Source organism: Monodelphis domestica, chromosome 6 (assembly GCF_027887165.1).
Source record: "Monodelphis domestica isolate mMonDom1 chromosome 6, mMonDom1.pri, whole genome shotgun sequence".
Lineage (NCBI taxonomy): Eukaryota > Metazoa > Chordata > Mammalia > Didelphimorphia > Didelphidae > Monodelphis > Monodelphis domestica.
In genome coordinates, this window is record NC_077232.1 from 12989090 (window position 1) to 13008461 (window position 19372).

Below are 19372 nucleotides of genomic sequence, written 5' to 3' on the forward strand. Positions count from 1 at the left end.
TGGATCAGGGAACTCTGTGTGGAGGATCTAGAAAGTAAAGGGAACCCTGAAGGCAACGAAGATCTCAGAAGGACAGGGTAGAGCAGATTCTAGGCAAGGGGGACAGTGGTGTGAATGCTTGGATATAGACAATGGCCTATCAGAGTCAGGAAACTGTAGTAGTCCATGGTGGCTGCAATGTTGAGAACAGTAAGGGGAGACACTTGAAAAATAAGGCTGGGGAGGGAATTTGGAACCAGATTATTAAATATTTTAGATGGCAAACTGAGGAATTCGGTGTTTGTCCTCGAGACAGCAAGGAGATAGTGAAGGACTGAGCAAGGGAGTTAGATGTTTCAAACTGTGCCATAAGAAGGTTATTTTTGGCAACACTCTGAAGGCTGAATTGGAGAGCTGTGAGATCAGTTAGGAAGCTATTTCCACAGTCCAGGCTTTGTACATGGAAAGGCCTAGATGGGTCTGTTTGATCTAGCAGTTCTGACCACGTCACTTTCCATGTAGTGTTTCCCATAGGGCCAGCTCCGATGTTGATCCCAAATACCTGGTTCTATGCTTCCTTGGACTGTTTCCTAGTTTTGTGAGTGTAGAAATGAATATTTGGGGAAAGCAAGTCTCAGTTGCTTCTGTTGGCCAGGGGCCTGGGCCAGTGTGAACAAGGTCAAGGGAAGGAGGCCTCTGGCAGGGTGAGCAGGAAGTTGTATCTGGATGTAGAAATTGGTAGGTTATAAACCACCCTTTATGAGTGTGCCTTTGCATGAGGCCAAGTTCATAAGAGAAGAAAATAGGAGAATCTTTCCAATGCTTTCTTGGAAGCAGCCTTGAAATGGCAAGTTACTCGTGTAGTAAATGGGAGAAATGTGAGGGATAGGACAGAGGGAGCTCTTTTTTCCTCTGGTTAGGGAAGTGAGAGAAAATTGAGCTTATTGGTATGAATAATAACATCCATCCCAGGTAAAGGCAGTCCTCTAGCACTTGAATCTAAGAGCTGAAATGGATGTCTGAAACCATCTTGGCCAACTTGAATCTGAACAAAAATCTGGATTAGTGGATAAAGCTTCAAAGAGCTTATTCTCTTCCTGTTGTCTTTCTTTTAAGAGCACAAACTACTTGAAAAGTGTTCAAGCCCCCTTCCCCCCAAAAAACAACAACAACAACAAACAAACAGAAGGAGGCACAGAGAGGTTGGACAGATGTGGAGAAGGATAGCAAGAAGAAAAAGTGGTTCTGGGAAGGGTTGATGACTTGAGGTGTTCAACAATAGTACTCAAGAGGAGCAGGCATCCTCAGTTGGGGAGCTTTCCTGGGGAGGGTCTGGAAAGTTGGGTTCTTTCTCTTCTTCTTGAGCTGGAAGAGTTTCCAAATCATCCTCTTCCTTTGGCTGGGAGGGCACCACAGTTAGTTGGACTAACTGTTCCTTCCTTTCTTCTGTGGAGAGGAGAATCACACTCTGCAGCAGAAAGCGAAATTACTTTTACTGTCAGCACTTCCTAGTTCTTTGGCATGTCCATATTTTCTATATCTTTTAGTGAATCATAGGACCAGAGATTTAGAGCTAGAAGGGAGTATAGGGGCCATTAAAGTCTAGCCTCTCATTTTACAGAGGAGGAACTGAGGGCAAGAAAGTTCAGTAACTTAGCCAAGGTCACACAGTATAGTAAATGACAGATCTTTATTAGTCCATGGTCATCTCCTATCATCCTGCAGGGACCTCAGAGGTGAATTAGTCCAGTGGGAATCTAAATAAGAATCCCTTTTCCAAAATTTGGTAAAATGGAAATTACATATAACTGGATGTCAGGAGATCTGTGCTAAATTTAATCTTGATGCTGCTCCTAATTTACTGTGGGACTCTGGGCTAGCTATTTCTTAACCTTGCTTTCTCATCTGTAAAATGAAATCTCACAGGAAAACAGCCAAAATGTTTTTTCTTTCCTAAACATCCTACCCCACAATCTGGGTATGAAGCAGAAACAGTAAGTAGATTAAAAAAAACAATGCATTATTACATATCTAATGTGAATATAGCATTATACTAGGAGATATAAGATTTAGATAGGATGCAGTCCTTGCCTTCATTCTGGTAGAATTTAGTATATATGTTCTTTAATTTAAATGATGACTTCCTGTCTCAACCTTTTTCTTTCATCTACTACCTCTATCTCCCCTGCCCCACGAAGGACCTACTCCTTTATTGAGAAGCTTTAGGAGATTGTGTTGCCTGTCACTTTGATTTTTACACTTGAGGGGAAATGGAAGAGGGAGCCATATGAGTATAGTATCCATCCTCTTCTGGGTAGCTACTGGCACAGGACTTTGATTTTAGATGAAAAGTTTCAAGGAGTCTTAGAGCTCATTAGAATCCAGCTCACTCATTTTACAAAGAAGGAAACCAAAGTGAGGGTGTGCATAGTCAGTGCTTAATAAATGCTTGCTGATTTAATTGACAAGTCCAGAGACATTTAAATAACATCCATATGATTGCATAGGTAGTAGAGCTAGGATTTGAACCCATGCCTCTGACTCCAAACCTCATGTTCTTTCCACCACCCTGGGCTTGGCAGAAGGAATTCATAAGGCAGAGAAAGGATGAGGTCTTATGTAATGGGCTCATCATTTGTCAAACTCTGAAGCATGGATTTTAAGCTCAAATTGATTTGCTAGTTAAGCTATATGGTGTTATATCTGAGACAGATTGAAGTTTATAATCCCTGGTGTTGGGTGCTTATTTATATTGTAAATTATGAAGTTATGTTTATACTGTATACGCTTTTTGGAAAAAAATCATCATCAATCTATTCATACGGAAAGGATTGCTGTCAGTTTAGAGAATAAAATATAAATCACCCTCAATCAGGTCATGGAATTATGCATGACATTGTATATCAGTCATTGTACCATATAGAGTCATTCTTGTTATTTCCCAGACAGGCTTTCCCTGAAGACATTTTAAGATAATCTTTTGGGTTTTTTTTGAGGTCATTTGCAAGAATTAGTCTGCTGGGGCTCAGGCTGCTACTGCTTCCTGATTGTGTAGGTACAAAGCAGCCATATGCAGTTCCAGATACTCTTGGTGATGCTTGTCAGAGGGACCACTGTGGGCAACTCAGGCAAGGGTGTTTTGTTCATCTGAATCAACTTAGTATAACCTCAGTGCAACTCCTTGTGGAATGTCCTTCTCCTATGACTAAGTCAGTATCTCCTTTTGTTAACTGGTGAATTCTTCATTTTTTACCCATATTGAATCTAAATTTAAGAATGAGTTGGGCTCAACCTTGATAGAGGAAGACTGTGAATGGAACATGGTTCTAGGGCTAATAGTATGTTCATGAAAGCTTTGGGACCAGGTCAGTACTCACTGTTTGGGCACCAGAGCACAGAGTTTGCCATTCATTTTCTGTGATGCATGCTACCAAGAAGTTCTGGAGAAAAGTAAAAATCACCATGACAGCCAAAATTCCCTGTAGAATGTTCGAAGAAGGAATAGTGAGAAAATACTGGGGCTTAAGATTAAGGAGATCTCATAGGTCATCTAGACTAGAGTCTAGTTCAGAACCCAAGTTCGAAAGAATTTTTAGAGGCCAACCAATTTGAACTAACTTTCTTTCTTTCTTTCTTTCTTTCTTTCTTTCTTTCTTTCTTTCTTTCTTTCTTTCTTTCTTTCTTTCTTTCTTTCTTTCTTTCTTTCTTTCTTTCTTTCTTTCTTTCTTTCTTTCTTTCTTTCTTTCTTTCTTTCTTTCTTTCTTTCTTTCTTTCTTTCTTTCTTTCTTTCTTTCTTTCTCTCTCTCTTTCTCTCTCTCTCTCTCTTTCTTTCTTTCTTTCTTTCTCCTTCCTTTCTTTTTCTCCTTCCTTCCTTCCTTCCTTCCTTCCTTCCTTCCTTCCTTCCTTCCTTCCTTCCTTCCTTCCTTCCTTCCTTCCTTCCTTCCTTCCTTCCTTCCTTCCTTCCTTCCTTCCTTCCTTCCTTCCTTCTTTCCTTCCTTCCTTTCCTCCCTCCCTTCCTTCCTCCTCCCTCCCTTTCTCCTTTACCTTGTGAATTGGTTCCAAGGCAGAAGAGCCACATGGGCTAGGCAGTGAGGGTTAAGTGACTTGCCCAAGGTCACACAGTCAGGAAATGCCTGATGTCAGATTTGAACCTACAATCTTTCATCTCTAGGCCTGGCTCTCCATCCACTGAGCCACTTATCTCCCCCCCCCCAACCTGTTTATTTTTCAGATGAGGAAACTAAGAACTTAATTTTCTTATACTAGGTTAATTTTTAAATAAGGGCTAGGGATTAGAGAGAATTATTTTTTGGTTTTAGGCCAGAAACTGATTCTTACATTTTCTTTTTCCTCAGGAATCCCCATGAATGTCTATTTTAAGAAAATTTGGTTAATAGAAAAATGAGACCAAGATGTTCTTCCTGCCTATGTGACCTTCATCATGTGGGGATAAGGAGGGGTGAATAGTTTGATGAACCACCTCCTAATTAGATATTTACCAATTAGAAATGTCTTGAGCTGTTCAAGGGAGGGACTGAATAATGAGCTCCTAAAACTCTGTTTATAGTTCTGGGGGAGTTTGGGGGTATTTGGTCATTCAAAGGGGCCCCTTACCTATCACTTTATTGGATATAATGCTAGCCTAATTAGAACTGATACTCTTACCCAAAACCAGTCTCTCAAAATAATTTTAATCATGACAAAACTGAGGCCCAATTTCATTTTTAAAATGGTAGTATCATAAGATTGTAGAATAATATTCTGATTTTTTAAAAAAGAGACAAGGGAGAGAGTCTTCAAACTTTAGGCTAGTGAGTTGACTTAATTATGGAGAAAATTCTAGAATGGATCATTAAAGACATGATTGGGGATGAAACCAGTTATTACAAAGAGCTGGCATTGCTTCATCAAGAATAGGTTATCTGGGGCAGCTAGGTGACATAGTAGATAGAGCACCAGGCCTGGAGGTAAGAGGACTTGAGTTCAAATATGGTATCAGACATATCCTGAGAAAAATCACTTAACCCTGTTTGCCTAACCCTTGCTCTTCTGTCTTAGAGTTTTTATTAAGACAGAGAGTAAGAGTTTAAAAAAAAAACCAGTTTGTATAGAGCTAACCTCATTTCTTTTTTTAAGGCATGATTACTGAACTAGTTCATGAATACTAGTACTGATTCAGCTTACTTGGATTTTAGCAAAGCTTTTGATAAAGTATCTCTTATTTTTTTATGGATAAGATGGAAAGAGAGGGATTAGATGAGAAGAAAATTAGATGCATTTAGAATCAATTAGATGGCTAGACTAAAAAAGTAATTGTTAATGGCTCAATATCAGTGGACCTTTAGGTCTCCAGTGGGACGCTCCAGAGATCTATGTTTGGGTCTGTGCTGTTTACAATTTTCATCAGGGACTTGGATAAAGACATTAATGGCAAGCTTAGTAAATTTGCAGATTACATCTAGCTCAAAGAGGTAGGTATCATTCTGTAGGACATTATTAAAGATTCAAAAAGATCATGACAAGCCAGAGCTCTGTGTGGAATGTAGGAAGATGGAATCCAAAAGGAATAAAGGTAAAGCATTATACTTGGGTAAAAAAAAATCTGTTTTTCAGTACAAATCAAGTACAAGATCAGGCATTATGCATTTTTAAGAATCTGTTGTGCACCAGCCACTCTACTAAATATTTTTTAATACAAAGACAGTCCATGTTCTGGAGGAATTCTCCATCTCATGATTAGGATGAAGGAGGAATGGTTAGATAGCAAAGATTGTAAAGTGGATAATTTAGAGTAAATGTTGGGCAAATCTAAGGGAATGCACAATTTCAGGAAATAATGGGATTGCCCCTTCTTGGAGGCCTTCAACCAGAAGCTGGATAACTACTTGTTTATGCTATAGCAGAGATTGTTTTCACATACAGCCGGTATTGTACATGTATTAGCACTGATGTCCCTTTGAATTCAGCAATTCTGTGAAAGACTGCTTGCCTCAAATTTGCTAGTTAGTAAATGTCAGAGCTAGGATTGGGATCCTTGCCTTCTTGTGTTAAATCTTATGGTCTTTTCATTCTATGATGTCTCCCTACTCATAGATACTCAAAGGTGCTGAATGAATAAGGTGTGTTGTAGCATTGAATCTATATCTATATCTGTCTCTATAGATGTCTTGTTGGAAGAGAATGTCTTTCTCCATTATGTCACTTTGTTTAACATTATCTCTCAGTGACCTGGAGGTCAGAGACCACTGAGTAAATTCAGGTATAGATAAGCCCTCTCAGAGAAAGGAAGTTAAAGAACTAAGGAACTAATGAGACAGGAAACTGATTCCACAGGCACTCCTCCCCACCCCCCACCCCGCCACCGACCATGGCCCAGGCAAATTAAGTAACCATGGTTGGTTCCTGAAATGTGACATGAGAGAGTTAGTGTGTGGAGAAAAGAGCTTATAAGTGGAAGACCAGGAGATCTTGGGGGGGTCTACTGGCTGGGTCATGGAAAGCTGAGGAACCCTTGTCGAGGTTAGCTTCAATCCATCATGGCAGCCAATAGCTTAGTAAACTAAGTAATTCTCTACTTCTCCCCTACCTTTCCCTCTTTTTACTACTACTACTTTGATTCAATAAAATTATAAAGCTGCTAGCAGACTCATAGTTTTAATTATTACAGTCTCAACACCAATCATCTGTATTTATATAATCTATATCTGTATTTAAACTATTATATATCATCTTCATCTCTAGCATTAATATCTACATGTCTATATTTATAGAGTAAATTTTCTTTGAAAAGATGGATGAGCTGAGGGAAAAGCCAGTGTTGAAAAAGCATTGGACATAAGGTCAGGAAAGACCTAGGTTTTAGCCTTAACTATGACACTTAGGGACTGGATGGTCCCAATAAGGCCCTTGACTTCTTTGAGATCTATTTTCCTAATCAGTAAAATGGGCAAAGTAATCTCTGTACTGTTCTCCTCCCAGGTTTGTTTTGAGGACATTCTTTGTAGATGAAAAAATACTAGAGAAATGGGACTTAAAATTACTGAAGCATTTTCATTCCCCTCACACTGACTGGGAGATACCTTAACCTGTCATTAATTATCTCATTTTTGAAACACTCCCTGAGACAAAGTGGTTTGTGCACCCATGATGAATTCTAGTGGAATTCTTGAAAAAGAAATAGAATGAAGGACTCCTAAGTGGCTCAGTGGAGTGAGACCCAGGTCCAGCGATGGGAGGTCCTGGGTTCAAATTGGGTTTCAGACATTTTCTAGATGAGTGGCCCATGGCATGTCACTTAAACCCCATTGCTTAGCCCTTACCACTCTTCTGCTTTGGAATCAATATACAATATTTTTCTAATATGAAAGATAAAGTTTTTTAAAAAAAGGAATAAAATGGCTTTCTCTTCAGTCACATGGTCAGTACTCACCAGCAAACTCTCATTCTCTCTCACCTGCTTGGTTCCTGCTCCTAATTTATCTCCTCTATAATTTAGCCTTTACCCAGCTGTCAAATTGATACCTATAGTGACCCAGGCACTCCCTTGCTCAAAAAGCTCCAGTGGGTCCCTTTTGCCTCTAGGATAAAATGTGAAAAAAATCCTTTACAATCTGGCTCCCTCTTGTCTTTCCAAAATTAATTTGTATTAAATGTTCCACCTGAGCTGACATCCTTGTTGTTCCTCATAGCTGGCATTCCACCTCCTCTCTTCTCTGCCTCCCTCTATCCTTCCCTTCCTTCCATGTCTGGGTGCTTCCCTACCTCACCTTGGCCTCTTAAAATCCTAGTCTTCCTTCAGGGCCACATCTTTTTTAATCGCCCTTGTTACTGTCATTCTGCTCACCACCACTGAAGTTACTTTGCCTATATGTTGCCTGTATGCTATATTTACTTATCTGTATTCATGAAGCACTTCCTTCTCCTCCCAACTTCTTACTACCACCATTGAATATAAGCTTCCTGAGGGGCAGGGCCCGTTTCTTCTTTCTTTTTTGTGTCTTTATCCCAGTGTATTTGCTCACTGGGGATGATAGTGAATCTAGACCAGCAGGGAACTTACCAAATAGAGGGACTTCAGACAGAGGCAGTACTGGTGGAAGGGAGAGCTTTGCTTTGATGGCTCATTTTGCTCACAGTTGTATATGTTGACATATGGTGTGGCTGTTTGACCAAGATTCAGACTTTTCAGTTTTAGAAAATGGGAGACAGTAAGATTAAATATGTCCATAATCAAAAGAATTAGGCCAGAGATGGAAGAGAACAGGCTTATTGCATTCATTCCTAGCTTTGTGTTGACCTGGAAGAGAGACACAGAAGGTAATAGCTTCTTTTAACCTTTTCTTGCTCTTGGAATAGTACAATCAGAAGAATGGAAAGTATATTCAGAGCTTGCTGAACTTGTCTCTGCCTTCAGGGTGGAGATGTTCAAACTCCCCTCATTGGCATTCTGCAACTTGTTATCATCCTCTCTTTCCATTCTTAGCTCATATTATTCCTTTCTACTGATGTCACATTCTACTCAAACTCTCAAACATTACCCTAAATTCTCCATCTTTTCTCAGTCTCTTCCCTGTGCTCAGTCTGTTTCCTATATCCCGGGTCCTAGAATCCTGGAAGCCATCTCATCAAAATGTCTCCTTTGACCAATGAGCCCGAGCAGAGAAATTGATCCTTGAAGGATACTAAGGCCTTTGAAGAAGTGACACGTTCCCAGAGTGAGGTACAGCCTGGGCATATGTGAAAATGCCAAGAATGTGGCATTGCCACAAAGAGGAGGGCACTTGAACTGGGAAAAGGTTAGCTAACACTGTTGTAGTGTAGGGAGGTTGCAGCCCACAACAGAAGAGGGATCACCTTTTCAAGGGCCAGTAAGAATAGATTCCCAAATCTCTGTGGCTTTCCCATGAGGCCATTGATGCTTTGTTCCTAGGTTCTGAAAAGCTTTCAGGACCACATTGCTAATCACCTACTTAGCCAGAATCAATCAAGCAAGCATTTATTAAGCAACTACTGTGTGCATCTGTGGCTACCAATACAGTGATTGAAAGAAACAATCCCTATACCCCAGAACATAAGTAGTTAAAATAGGAGGCAAATAGATACCTGCCTCCCCTTTTAGTGAAGCTTGCCCAGAGCAGGCTTGTTGTCCTAGTCACAAGGTTTCCTAGTTGCATCTCTGCAGGTGGAGGCCATTCTACTTGACCTATTCTTTCATCTTCACTGTGTTGGAATGGTTCAAATGGAGCAGCCTTGGCAGCAGCTCCAGAAGGAAGTCCAGAGGAGGGGTTAGAGCAGGATTTCTTATTTAGAAGATAGGCTAACAATTTCCAGACCCCAAGAACTTTTCATGTATGTCCTCAAATACACCCTGTCTCAATCCCCCAGCAGACAGTATGGTGGTGCCTATGGATCCTTTCTCAGAATAATGGTTTTATTGCATAAAATTGCCAAGGAAACCAATTATATTGAGATATGGTTATCAATATATTTTTTAAAAAAGTTAACAGACCCCAAATTCCTGCTAAGAAAAGATTCATATTGAATTCTCCAGACTGTTCCCTAATTGCTCTATTCTGGCTTATTGCTCTCCAGGAATGGAATACTCACTTTAGGGTCTATTTTATTAATGACTACTTTAGCAATTCTAATTCCCTAAATAAGGCAGTTCTCAGAATGTTGAGCAGTTTGTCATTGTTTGTGCCCTGAGGAATCTGATCCATAAAAATGATATAACTGTCACCAAATTATCAGCATGTATCCCTTGGATATTCTTTTTCAATTTCTAATCCTTCTGAAGAGAAGAGAAAACTTTTACTTGCCAGGCAACTTCTGGAAGTTTTCTCTGATGCCACCAAGAAAGATCCAGAGGTAATGTACTGTCATTTAAAAAAGAAAAAAGCCATGGTTATGCATCATCTTTTCAGAAATCAGTCCATAGTGGTCTGTACTTGCACTCTTCCTTAACTCATAAAGCTGGATGGGTAGGTGGTGTGAGTACAGGCGAGGAGTCATGGCAGACACCAGAATTGCCATAAAGCTACCCATTTTCATTCATGCCTTTTTAAAAAACTCATTTGATTTTTTATTCCCTATTACTTTGAAGAGCAGATATAAACATTTCTGTTTGGCATTCAAACCCCTCCAAAACTTGGCCTTGATCTACCTTTCCTGCCTTTTGCATATACCACATCAGAATGTCAAATGCAGTTTTATAGCAGCCCAAACCAAATTAAAATGTAACTGGGAAATGTTTAACAAATAAAAATACAATATAACATAGATAATGTTAGTTAGTTAGAAGTTGTGATGAAGCTGCAGGGAACCCTTTCTACTTTAGTTTTATCCCACTGCTCTATGGTATGGCCAAACTCTCCTTACTGTCTCTTACTCATGAGACTCCATCTCCCATTTTCAGGCCTTTGTGTGCAGGCTGTGCCTCATGTCTAGAATGCACCCTTTCTTCACCTCTGCTTTTTAGAATATTTAGCCTCCCTTTAAGACTCAGCTCAAGGGCCACCTTCTCCTTGAAACATTTCCTGGACACCACAGCTACTAGTACCCTTCCCCCAATAATGACCTGGCATTTATTTTGCATCTTTTGTCTATCTCCTCCAAAAGAATATAATCTCCTTGTGGGCAGAGACTATCTTCTTAAGGAGGCTGAGAAGGAGCTATCAGAAAGGGAGATCTCTTTTTCCAGCCCTAGTCTGGCTCCTGAGCTTCAGGCTCATATCACCAAAGCTCCCTTTTGGAGAGGACATCTTGGACTGGGGGTCCCTTAGGCATCTCAAACTCAACTGTCCAAAGCTGAGCTAGTTATCTCTCCCCTCTTCTCTTCTGTTGAGCATATCACTCCACCTCCCCTCAGTTACCCAGGCTGGCCACTTTGGGGTCCACCCCATATCCACTCTATTGACCAGTCCCTGTTGTCTTTACCTTCATTACCTCTCTTGGAAAAGTTTCCTGTCTTGTCACCTCGCACCAGGGCAACTTCCATTGCCTTCTGTTTGATCTTGCTACCTCATAGCTTCCCCTTCCCCCCAGTTCAACCTAAACTGACCTGCTAAGCTGACTTTTTTTAAAGTGTACCTCTGATTTATCTCATCTTCATGCTCAATGAGCTTTAATAGCTCCCTAGAGTGGTTATCTCCAGAATCAACTATAAAATCCATTATATTGGGAGCTCTGTTAGAGCAGGGGCTATCTTTTGTCTTTCTTTGTATCTCCAGGACTTAGCTCAGGGCCTGCTATGTGGGCCAGCACTTAATAAGTGCTTGTTGTCTTGATTGTAATATTGACTTGGGCATTCAAAGCTCTTTATAGCTTCCTATTTTCCAATTTCTTTCTATTTTACTCTCCTGCACATATTTTATATTCTAATAGCACTAACCTCAAACATGGGCTTCCATTTCCCATCTCTATACTTTTTGCACTGACTGTCTCCCATGGCTGGGGTGCTCTACCCTTTCATCTCTGCTTCCCCAACTTCCTTCATAGCTGTTCAAATTCCAACTGCTTCAGGGGGTGACTCCCAGAGTATTCCCCTCCCCCAGGTATTCATGTTTTCTCCTTTCAGATTGTCCATCATCTACTCTGAGATAGTAAGGTAGCACAGTAGATGGAGTGCTGGCCCTGGAGTCAGGAAGACCTAAATTCAAATACAGCCTGACACTTGATAGTTAGGCAGGTGTCTTAACCTCTGTCTGCCTCAGTTTCTACTACAGTAAAATGAGGATAATAATAACACCTACTTCCCCAGGGTGTTTGTGAGGATTGTATTATTTTTATATTTATTCTGCTTCTGATTACATATTTATTATTATATAAAAGGCTTAGTTTCATCATATTTATTCAGTTTCTATCTCTCATATGCTTAATTGTTTATATCTTTATGCTGTGATTGATCTCTTTGGTCTGCTTTCCAATGCTTAGCACAGGGTCTGGCACATAGTTGGTGCTAAATAATTGTTGTAACTAGGAGAGAGCATTGCCACAGGAGTTAGGAGATATGAATTGCTAGGAGGAGGTGATGGTCAGTGGAGATGAAATATGTGGAGAAGTGAGGGAGAAAATAGTAGGAGAGAAAAGTGGAGGTTTGGAACTTCTCTAATCTTTGGGAGAGATAGGGTCAGAATCTAGACTGAAAGAGACTGAGAAATGAAGGGACGCTGGGGATGTAGAGGCAGTACAGAGAGGTTGGACAGTACTTTGTCTCTATGCTGATCAGTTTCCTTTCATCATCTTCCTCTCTTGGAAATGGGTTATAATGGTTGTCAGGGATATTTTAGAGAGCATTCGTATCAGGGAAAGGATGAACTAGATGTCTCTGAGGTTCTTTCCAGTGCTGAGATTCTAGACTTCATATAATCATTGGAGGCTATTCTTCTCCTTATTTTCACCATTTTTCTTAGAAGGTTGAGAACTTAAGCACAGTGTTGGCATCTTTATCTTCTGTGGAATTGTTTTTGTCAGAGTATCCGGTTTGCTACATATAGTTTTCTTTCTAGATGTCAATTTGGTTAAGTGAATTCTCATGGGAACACTCAAAGCTTTGTCTGTATCACCCAAATGATCTTTATTGTTGAAGTTTACTTACGATAATGCCTCCCCAGAAAGGGTACCACACTGCCACACAGACCGGGGCATATGGGCCCACAGGGACCATCAGCAGAATCCCCCCCAGTCCGAAGTGGAACAGGCCGATCATGATCTGGACAGCCTATATATAGTGTGAGAGAATGAAGTGATGAAAAGGAAAGAAAAGGGGGCACTCATTCATTCATGCATTTGACATTCACAAAATATCTATTAGGAAGAGCCTATTGTGTGCAAGAGAGGCAGTGTGGTATGAAAGCCTTAAACTAAAAAGACCTAGCTCCAAGTCTCACCTTTGATCAGTATTGGCTGTGGGACCCTGAGCTAATCATTTACTGTCTCAGGCAATTCTGGGACGAAATGTGGCAGAGAGGTGTGCCTGGTGCTGGGAGAGGAAGTTTCTTCATCTGTGAATTCCTTCTCCTAATAAAATCACAGGTGCAACAGGGACGCAAAGCTCTGTTCTCCAGGCTAGGAGAGAGACAGAGTTTGGCAAAGATAAGATTGCAGGCCACATGCAGCTGACTGTCTAGGAAGAGTTCATTTTTTCTGTTTTTATTCTATATGGGCACAATTATATATCTTCTTCACCCATTCCAGAATGTTAGCTCCTTGGGAGAAGGGGTATACAGCAGGCACTTTAGTAAAGACAAATTTAAACTTCATGGAAGGAAAAACTTCCAACTAATCAAAGCAGTCCCAAATGAGAATCACTGCCTTGGAAGTGTGGTTTTATGAATAAGATTCTAATCCCACCTCAGACACTTCCTGACTGTGAGCTTGGCAAGCTACTTAGCTTTTCTGTTCCTTACTGTAAGAAGAATGGGCTGGGCTGATGACTTTTAATCTAGATTAGAAATCTAGTAGCCTGTGGTCCTCCCGGAATAACTCTGCAAGTGAGAAAGCAGATGACCCCTCATTGGCAGTGTTACAGAAGGCAGTGTCTTGGACAGGTACTGATTGTTCTAAATGGACTATGACACAGTCCCTTCCAACGGTGAACTTCTGGAGTGCTGTGTATTCATGCCCTTGTTAACAACACCCATAGGGAGTGGGAGTGACTTTGGCTCATTTGTGGTTCTCTGTCTAAAGAGGGGTTGCTGGAATAAATTGAAGGGGAATCCCAAGCCTGAATTTATATGCGATGAAGTTTGAGGAGACCCTCATATCCTGCCCTCGTGGGCCAGAGAAGGGGCTTTTGACCTTGACTTCCTGACACACATCAGAGATATGAGCATCGATGTTCATGCTTTGCCACATCCCTTTGCCTGCCTTCTAGACTTGGGGCTTCCAGGACTTGGCCAAGGAAATGATTGTAGGTTTGAAGGGAAGACATAGACTTACCCCAAGAGCTTTGGACTCTCTCCTGAAGAAACCTTGTAAGGTGGGACTTTGTACCTGGGACCCTCTCCTGAGGATGACCTTTTGACCTGGCTGTATGATGTTGGTGCCTTTTATGGAATCATCCAGGAATGTTCCACTGATTGAATTTCTTGGGGTCGTCATCTTGCTCTTGGACTATAAAAAAGTCCAAGACAAGTTAAAGGAACTTCAGTTTTGAGAGTGATCCAGGTCCACCCCCTCTGCGCTGTAACTAACTATTCATTGCTATTGTGTACTTCCTGCCCCATTCCCTCCCTACCTGGGGTAGAGGGGTAGAAATGGCTTCCTCATTGGCCCAATGTCCAGGTTATAGACTATTTTAGGGTAGGACTGGCCACTGAGCACAGGACAGTAGAAAAGAACCCTGTCTTAAATACTCGCATCATGTCCCCAGGAAAAAAAATCAAAGTAAATACTCAGAGAAAGAATTTTAAAAGCTGCCCCTGCCCTTTCCTAGCTGTGTGTCCCTTCCTAGGCAAGTCTCTTCATCTTTTTCAGCTTCAGTTTTCTCCAGAGAACCCTAGCTCTGGAGTCAGAGGATCTGTGTGTGAATCCTGCTTATGTTACTTACTAGCTGAGGGACTCTAGGCAGATCCATAACCCGTTTCCTCATTTGTATGATGGGGATGAGAATACTAGTTCTGTTTTGTATTGTTTTTCCTCTTAAAACCTTTACCTTCTGCCTTAGTATCAGTTCTAAAGACAAGGCAATTGGGGGTTAGTAATTTGCCCATGGTCATATAGCTGAGAAGTATCTGAGGTCATATTTGAACTCAGGTCCTCCTGACTCCAAGTCTGGCACTCTATCTGCTGTGCTACCCAGCTCCCCCTGATAATAATACTTGTACCATTTACCCCATAGAGGTTTTAGAAGGACCCAGACAGATAATGTGTATAAAGTGTTTTCAAGCCTTAACTTGATGTTTCAATATCAGTAACTTATTTTAGAGTCAGGAAGACTTGAGTTCAAGTGTTACTTTCAATTCGCTGTCTCTGTGGGCAAGTTTATTAGTCTCTCTCTGCCTCAGTGTTCTCATCTATAAAATGAGCACATCAGCATCAACCTGACAAGATTGTTATGAGGAATCTCAGAATCTCAAAATAATGATTAAAAAACTGTAATGTAAAGAAATACCAAATTTCAATTAGAGGTTACTGACAATAACAATGGACTTCGTAATGGCATGTAATATGATGAGAGATCACATATGTGAAGGGCTTTGCAAATCTGAAAGGCTAGATAAATTCTAGTTAGTATTAGTAAGAGTAACTGCTGCTATTATTAGCAGACTGGTCCAGTTGGGACTGAAAAAATTAATCACAGAGTGGCAACCAGCTTCCCAGTGAAGGGGAGAGATGGTCTGCTAACCTTTGAGTCACGAAGAGTTGGGTTTGAATTCTAGAAGTGAGATCTCTGGCAAATTGCTCAACCTTTCAGACCTTCCATTTCTTCATTTGCAACAGGAAGATACATGGATTAGCATTTCACTGCATAGTTAAGAGTCTCCAGTTAGGTACTGGTTGACTCTAAAGGGCTTTGCATACCTGAGAGCATCAGCTGTTATTATTGGTCCTTGGTTGAAAGATGCTCTGCCTTGTGCTGGCCTGTTGAAAGCCTCTCAAAGATGAGAGTTTACCCTTCTCAGGCTGAGCCTTCAGGGGAGCCAGGACAGCTCCCTCTCCTGAGGAGGGGTTAGAGGAGGGAGAGCCTTTGTGGAGGACTGAAGCATACCAAGACAGCAGTTTGTTTAACTAGCTTGGAGTTGGAAGGAACCTTCTGGCCCTCTTAGAGTGGTGCAGAGGTTGGACTAGATGGCAGCCGAATTCCCTTCCAACTCTCAGACCTCTTATTCTGGGCTGTATGTGGTCTCGTCCTACCCCTTCATTTTGTAAGTAAACAATGGAGGCCCACAAAAGTGAAATAACTCGTCAAAGTCATGCATTCTGCTATAGAAGGTCCCTGGAGGAGGATTCATAAAAGAGCAGATCGCTTGTGTTCAGAGACATGGTGGTGTCATAGTATAACTTTTTCTTCCTCTTTTTTAATGCTAAAAAACTGTACTTCCTAAAAGAAACCTTTATAGTAGGGGTTACTAACTTGGAGTCCACAGACTCCCTAAGGTACCAGGGATAAATTTCATGGGATCTATAAACTTGGAAAGGAAAATAATTACATCTTTATTTTCAGGAACCTCTAACTGAAATTTAGCATTTCTTTCTATTATGATTTTTGAAAAATCATTATTTTGAGAAAGGATGCATAGACTTCATCATAATCTCGAAGGGAAACATCACCCCAAAAGGTGAAGAACCTCAGTTTTATATGTAGACTTTTAAGATAAGTTTAAAAAGCCAACCCATAAACTTCCATTTGAACAGTAGAACGGAGCCCCTTGGCACTGGGATCATAGACAAGAACAGGATCAGTCTTTAGTACTGGAGTGGTTGCCCAGATGGCTGAGTCTCCTAAGGAAGGATGCCATTTGCCCAAGGTCACATATTCAGTAAATGGACATTGCTGGAATTGAGCCCATGGCCTCAGTTTCCAAATCTGTGCTCGCTCTAGAGGGACTGTATGGCTTGGTTCTCTTCTCAGGACATGAAGTAACCCGTAAACTTTAGCTTGTAAAGTTTTCTAGTGAGGCTCAAATGAGATCATGAATGGAAAGTGCTATATTATAAACAGGGCAACTCTACAGAGTCAACAGATGGTGTTCCTCTAGGAAGAGGGCAGCAGTGCCTGGTACCCTAACTAACTGTGTAATGAGGCAGACACCTGCTTCTCCCTCTAATTCCCTTCCCTTCCCCTCAGCCCTGGGTATGCAATAGAAAGAATGCAGAAAATGCTCACCACATACTTGTTGAGAAGCTAATCAGAGTGCCCAGGAATACTAGTGATCCTGATGTGATTTTATCACACAAGGCATGTCATCTTTGTGTGGAGAGATAAATGACATCTACACAGAAGGCTAGAGAAGTTTTGACATCAAGGTACAAAATGTGTCTATTACATGGCTCCTAACCCCTCTTTCCCCATCACTCCAGCCCTGGGCAAGCACTTCATTTCCTGTTGGGATAGTCTGGTCCCCGAGTACGTGTTAAATAGAGAAGTCTTGCCATTTCACAGAATATGGCATTTGTGGCTATATGAGGCAGCAGTTTTGTGAGAACAGTTGGGGGTAAAGTGGACCTGGGTTCAAATCTACTTTCAATAATCATATGCAGGCCATTCTTAAATCTTTGTGTGAAAAACAAAGCTGTTGACTAGAAAGCTCCGAGCTCCTTAATATCTGTGGTCTAGTGTTGGTGCTCTCCCATCTTGAATAGAGTCCAAGGCCCATTCTACCTTATATTTTCCAAGTAGCATCCATCTTCCACCTGCTATCTTCAATAAGATGTTAACAGATTAAACTTCAGTGGATGGTAACATTTTAATGGAGCCCTATATCTTCTACCTTTGTCTCTCTGTGACGTTAGGTAAGTAAGATCCTTAACCTCCCTTTTCATCAGATTCCTCATCTGTACAGTGAAGGAGCGGAGCTCAACTGGGTAACTTTCAGGGCCCCTCCCAATTCTAGGGCTATGAAATTATATTAGGACATTTGCCTATGTCCCACAAAAATTCCTATAGCTCTTCACTGGGTTTCACCATTGATCCAAGACAAGACCGAAGGAAGCAAATAACAATTCATATTTATATAGTCCTCTGTATGGTGTTCAGAGCCCTCCCAATCTGATCCCCTTCTTTCTGGTCCTCTTACAGCCCCACATGTACTTTTTGGTCCAGAGACCGTGGCCTCCCAGCTGCCCCTTGAAGAAGACCCTTGCTCTTCAAACTGGGTATTTTTACCAATGTCGCTCATGGCTGGAATGCTTTCTCTCCTTCAGATCTTCACTACTATCTATAAGAAGCATTTCCTAGTCCTTGATTTTATTTCTATTCCTCAGAGATTAACCCCAGTTTATCCTGTCCTTATTCTGGTTATAGTTTTTACAAGTTGTCTCCCCGAATTAGACTGTGAGCTAATGGTGAGTAAGGATCATTTTGTTGTTTTTTTGTCATTTGTGTCTCCCCCTAAGGCTTAGCTTGATGTCTGGCACAGAGTAGATGCTTAATTAATGCTTGTTGACTGACTATTTTTGGGTTTATAAAGTTCTTTTCTCCACACCAGTTTTGTTATCTTGATTTTAACAATGAGTAAACTAAGACTCCATGTGGTGGAGAGATTCATTCAAAGCTCCCCAGAGAATAAGTGTAAGATCTTCACTATAAATCTGAGGCTCTTAGTGGCCAGTCCACAGCCCTTTCTGTGGCTTCCCCATTGCTCTTTTCTAGTCTCAATTGTCAGAGAAGAAGGGGTGGAAAGGTCTGCCATTCAAGTAATATAAACACATCCCTTTGCCCAGATGGAATCCACTGGGTCACACTAACTCTCTCCTTTGCTACTTTTAGATGGAGTTAAAGGGGATAAAGAAACCTACCTGTGGGGTCCTCTTGGGGCTGTCCGAGTGATGGGGCCAGAGCAGTCTGAAAAGGGAGTCTTTAGTCAACCAGCCTTCTGCAGGTAGGTGTGAAAGCCAATGAGTATACCTTGGCTAGACTAGGTTGACACCAAGCAGGTGGCAGGAAATACCCAGCTGCTGTCTCTCCTCATCCTATGCCCTGCGATCACCAGCCACCCCAGAAGAGGCTGCAAATGGAAACATTCTGAAGCATCTTAGTTTCACTTCCTGAAACAGATTCCCTGGGGGACCCTGGGGTGCTGTACCAGGCCTGAATTAGAAGATCTTTGAAGTCCCCACCCAGAGGGCAGGTGTAGAATGAGGGCTCTAAGGGGGACAAAGGGTTTGTGGGAATCCCCAGGCAGTTTGGTAATGGGATCTGCAGGATGCCACTTTTACCTTTTATTTCATTTTGGTGAGGGTTGGGGCTCAGGGAGGCATGGGTCTTGGCAGGCCTGACTGGGACTGGGGAGAAAGTATTGATACAGTTACAATCAAAGGGTAGGGATATACTGGAGCCACCTTGGAATAGTCACAGGGGCAGCTGGGCAGCTCAGTGGAAAGGGAGCCAGGCCTGGAGAAGGAAGGTCCTGGGTACCACTGTGGTCTCAGATACTTCCTAGATAGGTGTCCCTGGGCAAGTCACTTAACCCCCATGGAACCCATATTTAGTATCAATTTTAAAACAGAGGGTAAAAAGAAAAGAAAAAGAAATTATTTACAAATTGGGACTTGATTTCTTGTTTTGTTGATTGTCTAGACTTTAGAAAGTATTGGAGAAAATATGAGTAATTAGAAGATTCAACTCAAAGCTGTATCTTGCCCCAATGGCAATGTTATTAAACATTTACTAGCATATTCCTGTCAAATGATCTTCACACCTGCAAGAGTTTTTATTATTAGAAAAAAATTT

General features: G+C 41.3%; 1 protein-coding gene across 1 annotated transcript; it reads right to left on the reverse strand.

Annotated features, from left to right (window-relative positions):
• Positions 1 to 1164: 1164 nt before the first annotated feature.
• Positions 1165 to 18630, reverse strand: MS4A1 (membrane spanning 4-domains A1). Its single transcript, XM_001379088.4, has 7 exons — positions 18439 to 18630; positions 13918 to 14091; positions 12575 to 12697; positions 9798 to 9854; positions 8039 to 8275; positions 3357 to 3458; positions 1165 to 1447 (listed from the first exon to the last, which is right to left on the reverse strand). Exons 2-7 carry the CDS (start codon positions 14077 to 14079, stop codon positions 1265 to 1267), a joined length of 864 nt encoding a protein of 287 aa, XP_001379125.1. The 5' UTR covers positions 14080 to 14091; positions 18439 to 18630; the 3' UTR covers positions 1165 to 1264.
• Positions 18631 to 19372: the final 742 nt, after the last annotated feature.

Excerpts from the sequence above, each read along its gene's own strand:
- MS4A1 (XM_001379088.4), bottom strand. The coding sequence starts at position 14,079 with ATGACGACCCCAAGAAATTCAATCAGTGGAACATTCCTGGATGATTCC. Across the intron at positions 8,276-9,797 it reads AAACTTCCAGAAGTTGCCTG|GTCAACACAAAGCTAGGAAT; the intron begins GCAAGTAAAAGT and ends TCTCTCTTCCAG. Across the intron at positions 3,459-8,038 it reads GTCTGAAGTCCCTCTATTTG|GGAATTTTGGCTGTCATGGT; the intron begins GTAAGTTCCCTG and ends AACATTCTACAG.